Source organism: Cibotium barometz, chromosome 44 (genome assembly GCF_041138505.1).
Source record: "Cibotium barometz isolate CiBa-2024 chromosome 44, ASM4113850v1, whole genome shotgun sequence".
NCBI classification, from domain to species: Eukaryota; Viridiplantae; Streptophyta; class Polypodiopsida; order Cyatheales; family Cibotiaceae; genus Cibotium; species Cibotium barometz.
In genome coordinates, this window is record NC_141089.1 from 32,946,584 (window position 1) to 32,959,723 (window position 13,140).

The window sequence follows — 13,140 nt, forward strand, 5'->3', positions numbered from 1 at the left end:
AAGTGCTGTTGCTGTTGCTTGCTCCATCAGCCAACCCTCAATGCCGCCAGACAGAAATACTACCAGCCCTTTGCGCCAACAGTGGCTGTGCGCTGACCAGCATTGCTGCCTTCAGTCTCACGAGCCGCCTTCAGGGCCAGAGCAGCCACTTGGTCGCTGCCTATACCCCCTACTGCTCTTGCCTATCGTGCGTTGCCATCTGAACCCCTGTTGCCTAAATCTGTTGTGCGTTGCATTTGAAGCTTTGCCGCTTGGACGTGCTGCTTTTGTGCCATCTGGCTGTACCATACAGCCGTCAATGTTGCCTGTACCTCTCAGCACCGTCTATGCCTACCATAGCTTTGTACCACCTGGTGGCTGCCATAGACTTGTCTGGGTGCATCCATCTCTGTGCTGCAAGCTTTCTTGTGGGTTGTCTCTATTCCGGATTGGACAACAGAATATAAAGTTTGGACAACAAATACTTCGTCAACTATACACATCTCCTCTATACCTCGTGTATGAGGTCGGAGTTATTTGGACTTGGACATATAGCTTGGGCATGGAACTTGGAAATGAACATGGAACTTGGGCATGGAACTTGGACATATAGCTTGGACATGAAGCTTGGACATAAACATGGAACTTGGACATATAGCTTGGGCATGAAGCTTAGACATGAACATGGAACTTGGACATGGAATTTGGACTTGGATTTGGATTTGAACTTGGATTTTGGACTTAGACTTGATCCGGATTTGTCTTGGATTCATTGGATTTTGATTTGGATGTTGGATCTGGTACTAGCGCGGTGAGAGATACTTGTGGGTCATCCTCGTGGTGTGCCTGGCATCAGAGATCTTGCGACATCGACATTGATTTGGATATCCTACATCAGCATATCTGTTTGTTTTGTATTCTTTGATTGTATTGATCCTGGCTAGTGTACCCGTGGATTGTTCTTGAATAAATTCCTGAAAGGTGGCGGGGCTTGTTCTCCGCTCAATGTGGTGTACTGAGCAATATCCCTATTCCCTTCTATCTCTCCGCTCTCTCTATATATATCTTTATTTCTTGGACACGTGGTTGGGTTTGTCACTGCACGCCCCGCTCGGCTTATAGAGAGAGTTATATTAAACGTCTTGAAAAGACCCAGTGGGTGTATGAGACAAAAAGTGATACAATAGTGCCATATAATCTCATCATGGTACAAAAGAAAACAAAAAACTAGAACTATGAGCTAGGAATGTCAAATCCGAGCCATATGATACATAGTGGGACCATCATCATTAAACAACGTATGGAGCTAACCCCCTGGTAGGGGGAGGGGGCCATCAAGGATATCGAGCATGGGGTTAGCCTGTAGAAGGCCCTATAGATCCCTGGGACGTGGGAAGGTGGTTTTGTACCTCTCCAAGATCTCCCCATGCTGGTGCCGATGTGTTTGTTGCTGGCGAGGTTGAAGGAGTCTGGGACGTCGGGCTCGTTGTAGTACCGTGGCCCGGTCTAGAGTCACACCAAAGTGGGGTCTGGCGTGTCAAGCACTTGAGAATGTTTGGCTTGATGAGGCTATCCATGGCTCGTCCTCTTGTGGTCGGAAGAACTGAGTGATGGTAGCTTGGGGTCAGGATGGATGTCTCCCATCGTGTCTCAACACCCTAATCAGCGAGGCTTTGTGATCATGCTGTTGCATCCTAGCCGACATGATTGCCTCTCAGTAGGTTAAGATGTTGTCCAGAATACTTTGATCTTGAACGACAGTGGTCTGTGTATGATGAATCAAGTTGGGGAGAAAGGGCTGCAATCTCTGGTGGCTGATGGCCTTGGCCAGAATTTTGTAGGTAGTCCCTAAGAGGGTGATGGGTCTCCACTATCGTATCTCCAATCTGTCTCACCACCCTCCGTGGGTATCAAGTGGATCAAACCCTTCGACAACCTCTCGAGCATGGCTCTTGTAACCATTATCTCATTGAAGGTAGACTTGAGGCCACCTTCCATGACATCCCAATGCCGTAGAAATAAAGAGGCTGGAAGATGGCCCCTCGGTAACGTCGTTATAGCCTCTGCCGACTCCTCAGATGTGAAGGGGGTGAGGAGGAAAGTCTTGAGAGCGTGAGGGACCACCTCTCTTGTGTGCCGCGACACCTGCTCATTCGCATCCAACACCGGTGAGAAGAGTGCTCAGGAAATTTGTGGCAATGGCTCTCATATGAGGGGAGTCTGTAACAATGGATCCATCTGGGCTCCTCAACCTGCAGATCCTCTTTGTCCGTCTATGTGGGCTTGCAATCTCAAAGAAATCTCCAATGACGCTGTCTCGCGCCCGTGTCTAAAAGAGGCTGTGGCATGGTTTTTTTACTCCCCCCGCCGGTGCTCCTCTATGGATCTGAGCTCTGTATGGGTGGCGCCAACCGGTTGACCCTCAATTCACGGACTATCTCGTGCACTCTCTTGGAGCCGCTGTAGAGAGGCAAGACCCGTGCGAATACTCCTCTGCTGCTCTCGGAAGCTAGCCAATCTTCTCTGCGTTGCCTCCTGTAAAAGACTACTAGTCTTGCCAAGACCTCCATCCAGGGCTTCTACGGCGACTGCTTCTGAGTGAAAATCAAGCCTCTCCCAAATCCCCTTTATCCTGCTGAAGATCTTTGGGTCCCGAATGAAGCTATGTGGAACTGGGTACTCACCTGTCTGTCCTGTCTCCAGGGTTGATCTCGGGTGAGAATAACCAGTGCATGGTCGAAAATTGTAGTGTTAGCCAAAATGCCAATCATGCCGCCACGCCCACAAGCGCACTTGTCAACATAGAACCGATTGAGTCTCGATAGGTTGGGGCCGGTATTCCTCCTGTCAAATCTGGAGAAAGACTCTCGAGACTACGGCCAAACTCTAGAAGATGCCAATGGTCCTGTCCCCTCAGAGCCAAAATCAATTGCTCCCAAGCTGAGTACTCCGTACCTGATATGGTAGCCATGCCACCACCGAATCTGTTATCGGTCGACTCTAGCATGTTAAAGTCCCCACCCATACACTTAAAATTTGCCTGCGGCAAGGACCGATGAACCGTACTCTAGAAGGTGACTCTGTTGCCTACTGCCATGTTCGGTGCGTAGACATTCAGGAAGCCGACACAATCCTCTCCTATGATGGTCACCCACTGAGCCCATCCAGTGACAATGGTGCTTGAGTTGACCACATGCGAAAGGTCAATGGTCTGTCCTTGTATAGCGGTGGACACTTACTCCGTGCTCGAGTCTGTCCCTTGTGCTGCACTCAAGGGGAAGAGAAGATCATCGCTCCACTCTTTGGGGTGGACATCATGGAGCGGAATAGCATGACACAAATGCGGATGGGAGCCACCGTCTCCTTGAACATGCCAACGCCATCAATGGGGAGGCATTGGAAAAAAACTACAGTCGACTTGCTGTATGTACCCTGGTGGGGGGGCCGCCTGGGAACTCCGGAGGGAGAGCCCGGATCGGAGGGGCAGCGATGGGCATCTCTACCAGCTCCGAAAAATGACAAATTAAGCAGCGAACAGAGCTGGCCGGCCGTTGCCGCTCTGGGTTAGACACAATAGGAAGGCGGCAGGAGTGCTCTGGAGAGGTGGGGGGGGGGTTGATGTGGGTAGAAGGGTTCGGGGGAGGAGATGGCTGCGAGGCCGGGCCCATTGCATGCTTTGGAGGGTCAGCGATCCCTACAGAAGGCTGAAAACGTGGAGGGGGGTTCTGATGAGGTAATAGTCTCTAGAAAAGGAAGGGGGGTGTTCCCTTGAAAGAATAGAGGGGGAGCCATCACCATCTAGGGGCTACTAAGATAACTTCTCAAAACGGTTCTCTGACACAACGGTATCCTCCTGGATCCTGCTAGCCCAACATGCCGCCAACACGGCTTGGCTCTCGACGTGGACCGATGGTCCCGCCTCTGGGTAGGGTTTGCCACTCTCTTGTGTCGGCCTCAATTGGGGCCAAAGGAGTCACCATTGCAAAAGGATCTAGAGCTACCCACATTATTTTTCATGGAGGAGACAAGGAAGCTACTCCTAGGCCTGTTCTCTTAGATGCAGTTTCCTCAGGACAGGTAAGGGAACGGAAGGCAAAGAAGCCGGAGAGATCAAAAGATCATCAGATTGACATCATGCCAGGAAGTTCGATGAATGGTTTGCAGTGGTGCTTAGCCCATTGTGTGTTTTGACAAATAAAGTTGTGGAATCTTTGTGAACCAAAGCTGAAATAGAACCCTTTTGAAGCATTAAGACTTTATGCTAGCAAAGGACTGGTGTTGGTTATCATGTTCAACCTTTTTGTGGTTGAACATGATAAGATTGCATTGGAGTAGTCTTGAACCAAGCAGGCCATGTTGTGGCCTATGAATGTGAAAGACAACAAGGAAGCAGATGCATTATCTCGGAGACCCCTGAGCCATGTGGTTTCTATGGGGTACATATGGATTTCACTTTGATGAAGGATCCTTATGCTACCATGTTTTGGAACAGATTGCAAATTAGAGATTTGGTGACTTTTTATTTTATCAAGTAGAATTTTCTTATAATGCAAACCCAGGTTACGTGTGACACACGGAGAATTCAGGCCAAGGTAATGGAAGAGTGTCACGGTCCTTCCTACATGGGGCATAGAGACACCTTGACTACACTTCAAGCTTTGGAGAGCTACTTCTATTGGCCTACTATGAGAAAGTACATTGAACTTTATGATTCAAGAATGTTTGGTTTGTCAGAAGGTCAAGATTGATTAACAAACACTGGTAGGATTATTGCACCCATTGAATGTTCTATGGGAGAGTATTGCTATGGATTTTATCTTTGGATTGCCAAAGTCAGGGAATGATGGTATATGGACCTTTCATTGTTGCCTCCCATATACAAATCTCGTTCTGGCATCGTTGCCTCCCATGTACAAATCTCGTTCTGGCATCGTTGCCATCAATGGGTCATCTGGCATCATTGCCTCCCATATACTAATTTTGCTCCTTGGGCAATCGGGCATCGCTACCACCCAAACTAGAGCATGTCCAAGTAACCATTATATTAGCAAAATAATGGTCAATTCCAGTCCAATATATATTTATATACATATATATATATATATACAGATCATGCTTAGTTTCGTACGTCGTACAGATCAGATCGTACGTACGATTCGTTCCATACGGTAGCGTACGTATCCGTACGGTCGGGTACGATTTTGCCCTGTTTCTGCCCGTTGGAAATAGCCGTTTTTCTGCCCGTTTTTTCTGATCGTTTTCTGCCCGTTTTCTTGGCTGTTTTCCTTTCAAAATGGGCATCTCTCCTGAGTCCTTCTATAAAAGCCTCAAGGACCAAGCCTCTCCTCCATCTACTCCAAGCCTCTCCTCCACCACCCTCCATCTACTCCAAGCCTCAAGGACCAAGCCTCTACTCCAAGCCTCCCCTCCACCCTCCTCCACCCTCCTCCAAGCTCCTTCCATCCCACTTGAGCCTCTACTCCAAGTTCTCTTCCTCCAAGCTCTTCCCATACTTCATCTACTCTACGCTCTCTCCTCTACTCCACGCTTTAGCCCTTGTCTTATCCATCATGCCTCGGGAGAAGCATGAGGCTTTTGATTTGCATTGCCTCGATGTGGAGAAGGACACCAAGAAGTCCAACTCCCATCATTGGACATGCCGATATTGCGGCAAGTCATACACCAGTGGTGCAACAAGGCTTCTCCAGCACCTTTCAAAGATTGGGGGACAAGTTGCCCCATGCAAGGAGATTCCGCAAAGCATTGCCGATGACATTTCGTGGAAGATGAGCGGCGGCTCAAATTCAAGTAGAGGAGCATCATCAACACACGCACCGGCACCACCACTAGCACCACCATCGGCACATGATGAAGCGGCCACACGAGGATACGCAATCGACTGAGCACACGACAGTTGGAGCGGTTGGTCTACTGCCGCACTAACTTGCCCATGATGCAGGGCCTTCTTAGTATGGGTAGTCCCAAGCAGGTAAGTGACAAGTCTAGACTCTAACTTGTCATGACTCATAACTTTTAAGTTTTGTGTACAGACTAACTTTTGTGCCTTAATGTGTAGGTCAATGTTGACACTTTCACGTTGACGAGTGAAAACTTTGCAAGTGTCAATCAACAACCTGATGAGGAGGAGGAGGCAATCTTCATGGAGCTCTATAGTGAGCTTGTGGCAGCAGATACTCGCAGCACGAGGAGTCAGCATGGACGGGACCGAGCAGTTGGAGTTCATAGGCCTCCGCCTTCGACATCGGCAGAGGGTGGCCTTCGCACATATGTGAGGCGGGGATCCTCGAGCTCCAATCCCCGCCTTCATGATGATATTCCATTGCCCCCTCATGATGATACCCCACTGCCTAGAGAGTCCTTGTTTGATGATGACGGCAACCTACTTAGCGAGAATGATCCCCAGAGTGTCTCGTCCACCTTCGAAGAGTCCTCTTCAGAGAACTCTCTTGATGGACACTCTAGTAGTGATCATGTTGATGATCATGCAGATGTTGGTGATGATGTAGACTTTTGATATGTTATAGCTCTCTAGGCATTGGGCATCTATCTCGTTCTAGCCCATTGATGATGTATTGTAGTATGTAGTGTCATGTATGTACGCATGTTGGCGGTCGCCCATGCCATGAGTTATTGGCCTATCCTTCTGTACCAATTTTGTACTCTAATGGCATGATGACATTATGTTCATGGTCCTACTATTTTGTAACTTCTTGTCTACAATTTTTAAGTTTAGGAAGTATTAAAAAAAAAAACGTACTAATATCGTACCGTACCTCAAAAATTTTAAGGTACCAATTAGTACCGTATTTTATCGTACCGTACCGTATCGTACCTTTCATACGAAGTAAGCCTGATACAGATATACATATATACATATATATATAGATATACATATATATATATACATATATACATATATACATATGTACATATACATACATACATACATACATACATACATACATACATACATACATACATATATATATATATATATATATATATATATATATATATATATATATATATATATATATATATATATACATATATACATATATATGTATATATATACATATATACATACATACATATATATATACATATATACATATATATGTATATATATATATATATATATATGATGAAGAGGGCTAGAGATACAATTCCTCCCTCTCTTGAATCTGTCTTGATCGCAAGACGTCGATATACCTGTATTTCAAATATGTCCGGATGAGCCACTTCCTCATAAGCTCGTAATATATTTGGATAGTCCTTGAAGTACTTCTCTGGCATCCATTTCACAACCAACAGCGAATAATTCTCAAATTCCAAGAGGAACTTTCTGACCACTGCCTTCCTCTTTTTCTCACGGAATGAAACTCAATCTGCTCTGGCTCTTTCACCCCTGGTGGATCCCTCAATATAGGATCCTCCTTTTTATGGTTTTCATAAACTGTCATGGAAAGCATTATATATCCTCCAATGATCTTAAAGGTCCAACCAAGAATTCATTAGTAGTCATCTGGGCCATCTGGTCCCATTGAGCGATTGACTATGAAATCCAATACAATCATCTGGGCCATCTGGTCGGAACGACTGCCCAACTGCGAAATCCAATAAAGTCATTTGGGCCATTTGGTCGCAATGACCGCCTGACTGCGAAATCCAATACAGTCATCTGGACCATCTGGTCACAACAATGACTGCCAAAAACCAAGATATTTGGCATACTTGCCGTCAATGGGTCATCTCGGATCGTAGCCTCCCATATACAAATCTTGTTCTGGCATCGTTGCCGTCCAATGGGTCATTTGGCATCGTTGCCTCTCCCATATACAAATCTCGTTCTGGCATCTAGTCGTCATGTGCTTGGTTGAGCTGAGGGCTTGGCTAAACTAAGCTAGGTATTTGAAGAAGGGCGACAACAGAAGAACATGGCGGGCAACAGGGGAAGAAGGCAATAGAGAGAGAAGGAAAGAGTCTTGCTTTGAAACCATGTTGATATTTTAGGGTTAGGGTTAGGGTTCAGCTTTGGTGGCTGAAACAGTGGAGCAGCCATGGTCGAGTGAAAGAGAGAACAAGACAATGATTGCACAAAACTCAAGTACTATATTGATGTGATTGCTATGATATGAAAGTACTAGGAGTGAGTACATTTTTATAGCCCATGGGGGTTATCTTTTGACTAAGTCACACTCACATGGAGTTGACACATGGCACTATTGCTGACATCATTGCTTAGATCAGTCCACATAAAATATCTAGATATTATGTGCCCCTTTAAGAGGTGGTTTACACACAAACACACAAACACTTACTAAGAGGCTGTTTACATGCAATCAACATTTGTATTCAAATTTAAGGCTTGCTTTCAACACCCCCCCCTTTAGATCTAAACAGGGCTATGCAGGAATGATGGAGCCTTTTATAAGATTCAAGGCTTATTACAAAGATGGAATACACACATACAAGGAAAGGTTGACACATTCACACATCAATTTTGGGAGACCACGTGGTTAGAGAACCCATGACCCACACACCAGGTTTGCATGCATCTTCTTTTGCTCTTTGGCCATCTTCATGATGTCTGAGGATCTTGCATAAATTGCATGTGATAGTTATTTTTCCTTTTCTCTTTGTGAACACGATCCTATCTGACTCAAAGGAAATCTCAGATTGCTGTTTGCAGTGGTCTTCATGTATGTGGACTGCAATCATCACATCATAAGTCATTTCCCAAACCACCCTTAGTACAATCAAGGTTTCACAGAATTTTGTAACCTCTTCTTTACTTGATAGAAGAACAAATTTCATCATTTTCATCCACTGCAACTTCCAAGCTAGAGAGGAATTGTATTATAGAGCCTAGATTGCTCAAAAGTTTTGAAGTAGATTTTTTTTTTTGCTCAAGGAAGACTCTGAGGTTAACGATTTATTACCAAACAAGTTGTCCCATACCTCCTTTGAGCTCTTGGTGAAATCCACGGTTGTCAGACAACCCGAGCCCGATGAGCGTAGTAGCCTTATCTTTCCCCTCACCCCTTCTGCGTTGCACGCTGCTGGCCTGCCGCTGATACAAGCAAAAGAAAAGGGGCCATGTCAACATCTGACATTGTAAGGAGCATTGTAAGCCCAACTAAGTTTAAGACCTATGGGCATCCAGCATGGCCATCATAACTGCCATCGTAATCAGTAATCGAGCGTGCTAGTAGTGCCTCTGTCGTAAGCCAAAAATGGCTTCAGCCGTGTTGGACGAAAGGGGGGTGTCGGCGGTTCTGTCTTGCCACCTGGCTGCCATGTGTAAGCAATAATTCTACATGCGCATACGATGGTTCTTGACCATGATATATAAGGGCTATAAGCCCGTGGCCCTTCCTAACCCTCCAGGCTTCACCTTTATAGTGGTATGCATGGGTTCAAGGAGAGAAGGGGGGGGCCGGCCACGTCTGAGGCCGCCTGTGCGTGTATGGCTGCTGTCCGCTTCTGTGCTGCTCCGTGAGCGCTGACCGTGGCCATGCTTCAAAGTCCAATAATTTTTTACACAGCATGGTAGATTGATGAAAGCCAGCATAGCTGCATGGCATGTCTGGAAGGTGAGATGTGTACGAGTTATTGAGTGCATGCCTTGTTCTCTTCCAAAATTTCTGGTTCGTTTTGGGCAGACATTGATCACATTGTTAGAGGTGTCTGGAACCAATATTTAAAAGAAAGGCAGAAAAGGGTACAGCCCATTTTCTCCTCGGATACCATTGTCTTACTTCTGTACAGGCTGGTCTGGTAAAGTCCGGCAAAATTGATTGGCTCAGCCATGATTGACGTACTCACATATTTTATTTATATACTTATTACTATTGGTTGTACCATCTCTCGTACTTAATAAAAGCTATATCTGCAAAAGATTAAGTTTGTTTGCAAACTTCTTTAATTTGGGATTATTGTGCTAATTATTTTCTTAACAAGAGGGTTTCTTGCACCAAATTATTGGAACGGCTATGGTTCAAAGATCCCGGATGCATATTGCAGCTAGGGTTATTTTTTTCATGATGGTCTCCTTCAGGTACACTCTTTGTCGACAGTTATTTCCTTCAAGATGGAGGTCGAGCAAGGGACACGGGGAAATGGCGAGGATGGAGTTGACGTTGCAGACAGAATAAATCAGTATCTTCCAAATACCATACAGATATTTGGTATTGTACCAGTTAACAAGTTAGTTTTTTTCTGTATCCTTCCTACATTGATTGTTTCAATGCTGCTGCTCTAACTTGCAGTCATAGGTTTGATGGCTCAAAGCTAGATTGATTGTTTCAATGCTGTTGGTTTTTTTCTGTATCGTCCCTACATCGATTGTTTCAATGCTGTTGCTCCAACTTGCAGTCATAGGTTTGATGGCTCAAAGCTAGATTATGAATATAATACCTTTTTGCAGCTTGTAAACTTCATTAGAGTCACATTCAAAGTTTTAGCACTTGAAGATGGTCGATACACTTTCTTTTGTCTTTCATCTGGTGTATCACCTTTCTGGGTTCAGCCTCGTATATCAGATATGTCCTATGCCTTGCTACCATTGGCTGAGAGGGCTCGACACGGTCTCCTATGCTTCTGAGTGAAGCAAATTGAAAATGCAGCTGTTGACTGATGCCTCTGACTGCCAAGCTGGTAGTATGTGCATGTTCTTGAGTCCGACATACCTAACTGCAGACTGTAGGATTTTGCTCTGTATCCTTTTGCCAAACTATGCATTAGTACAAAGTGACGAAGACATAGCACTTGGTTACCGGAGAGTTGCGAAATGACTGTATAAGTATATATGTTACTCAAGGTAAAGGACATAGGATTCTACATAGTTACCAGAAAACGGGAAGGGGGGAACGTTTTGGCCCTTGGGAACGGGAACGTTTTGAACCCCAAGAACAGGAACGGGAACGGGGGAATGCCATGTCAGCAAACAAAACTAATGGATATCTTTAAATGGTTATTTAAAATGATGAATTTTAAGTAGGGCTAAAACTTTGAAAATTTATGTTATGTATGCATAGTTGAGTGGAAAAAATAGAGGAAAAATTCATTTTTTAAAACATTTTGCCCTTTTATAAAGGGTTTCTAGGCCTGTTACCAAGGGGAATGTTTCGGAACGTTTCCCCCTGGCCGTTGCTTGTGGGGGAACGTTCCTGAATGTTTTGGAACGTCCAGGACTGGGGAACGGCGTTCCCCTGTTCCCTAGAGGGGGAACGACGTTCCCCAATAACTATGATATTAGAATATCAAAGTGACGAAGACATGAAACTTGATTACTGGAGAGAGAAACACATCTGCTCTTTCTGCGTGAACATATTCACTAGCTGCAAGTTAGCGTTTGCATAGCCAAAAGATAACTCTTGCTAGATATCTGTATGAGTATATATCGTACTCAAGGTAAACGACATAGGATATCAAAATACAGCCCAGTTTCCAACAATTGAGGTCTTGTGGATCAAAGTCGCGTGCATAGTTTAGAAATTCGCTTAAGATGGGGATTAAAGAGAAAATATAGGGGCAATCATTTTAGATAAAATTAAGTTGCCAATGAAGATTCCGCTCTACACACTATAGCAACTGCATGACTTAAAGTTTCCAGCCTTTAAAGCTTCACTATGGCACATAGTTGCATGGAACGAGGAATGGGAACGCAAATGTAGTACAAAATAGGGCTATGGAATGGAAATGGAATGCCATGATGTAAAAATATATACGCAATCATGAAACAATAACAATGTGAACTGGGGAACGAAAACAGGAATGGCAGGGATGGGAAATGGTGTATGTGTGTTCCAAAGGGTTGGAACGGATTTTTCCCACAACTGTGCCATGGCATCCATGAGTCCTCCAGTCCAAGGTTCCCAAGGCAACTATGTTTTTTTTCAACTGGCCTTTGGCCCAAGATCCTCCCATAGTTACCAAATTTCACCGTCCGTAGTAGACGGCTGCCACCCGTAGGCGCTTATTTATCCACCCGTAGGTGATGCGGCCGAGGAAGCACCAAGGGGGGTTTTGAACCCGGGACCTCTTGGTCCTAGGCAAACACCTTCACCACTTGATCTATCACCTCATTGGCTCCCAAGGCAACTATTTAAAATCAGTGTTGTCATTTTACCCCAAGTTTTAATGGGTATTACATTTTGAACTATTTAAAAAATGCTTCAATCTTTTTTAGATCGTTTGGTCTTTTCATTTAGAAAAAGCTTGAAATTTCTAATCTATATAAGGTTTAAAGTGTTTACTCACGTGTCATGAAAAATGAGATTTCACATGTCGGGCTAAGGTTTGGGTACGGCCCCAACGGAGGACGTAGCCCGTCTGTTTCTCAAGCATTGGTATCCAGTTTGTGGTTTGCCTAGCACCATAACATCAGATAGTGATTCCAAGTTTACCTCGCATTTCTGGAGAGCAGTATTTGAAAACTTCGGAACTAAGTTGGAGTTGTCTAGTGCATTCCATCCGCAGACAGATGGCCAAACAGAAATTTATAACCAGTTGGCCTTTGATGTTCTCAAGTAATACTGTCATGACCAGGAGTCCAAATGGGAACATTATCTTCCATTGGTCCAAGCTATCTTGAACGACACTCATTCATCCAATGTCGGACAGACTCCATATGAAGCAGCCTTTGGTCGTCGTTTTTCTTCTCTTTTGACGAGAATGGTGTCTCCATCTTTAGAGGCTACTAAAACCACGGAAGCATTTTCCGAGATCATTGAGTCAGTCAAGGACCGCTTGACCAAAGCTCAGGAAGCATATAGCAGACAAGCAAATAAGTCTAGACGAGACGTCCACTTCAAGGAAAGGGGATTGGGTCTATTTGCATATCATGAAACAAAGATTGAAACAAGTGGGCAAACCTTGTCCCAAGCTTTCATTCCGTAGTTTTAGCCCTTTTCCAATAGTTAAGAAGTTAAGTGATGTCTCCATGAAGTTAAAGTTGCCTACCAGTTGGACAATGCATGATATTTTCCATGTTTCTTGGCTAAAACCATATGTTGGTCCAGAAGTGTTTGATGTTTCAGATGAACAGCAGCCAGACGTGGTAGACGAAGCAGAAGTTATTGAGCCCGAGCAGATTCTTCTTCATCGATGGAAGCATGGTTCCAGTCGACGGATACG

At 44.8% G+C, this 13,140-nt stretch overlaps 1 protein-coding gene across 3 annotated transcripts in view; it reads left to right on the forward strand.

Annotated features, from left to right (window-relative positions):
- LOC147613227 (Pseudouridine synthase family protein) overlaps positions 1 to 13,140 on the forward strand; it is a 200,982-nt gene that overhangs the window by 80,821 nt on the left and 107,021 nt on the right. For all 3 annotated transcript variants that reach the window (XM_086782493.1, XM_086782495.1, XM_086782494.1), the window contains exon 5: positions 10,061 to 10,209. In XM_086782493.1, the coding sequence (XP_086638619.1) occupies positions 10,061 to 10,209 (149 nt within the window). The remainder of the gene's footprint in view (positions 1 to 10,060; positions 10,210 to 13,140) is intronic.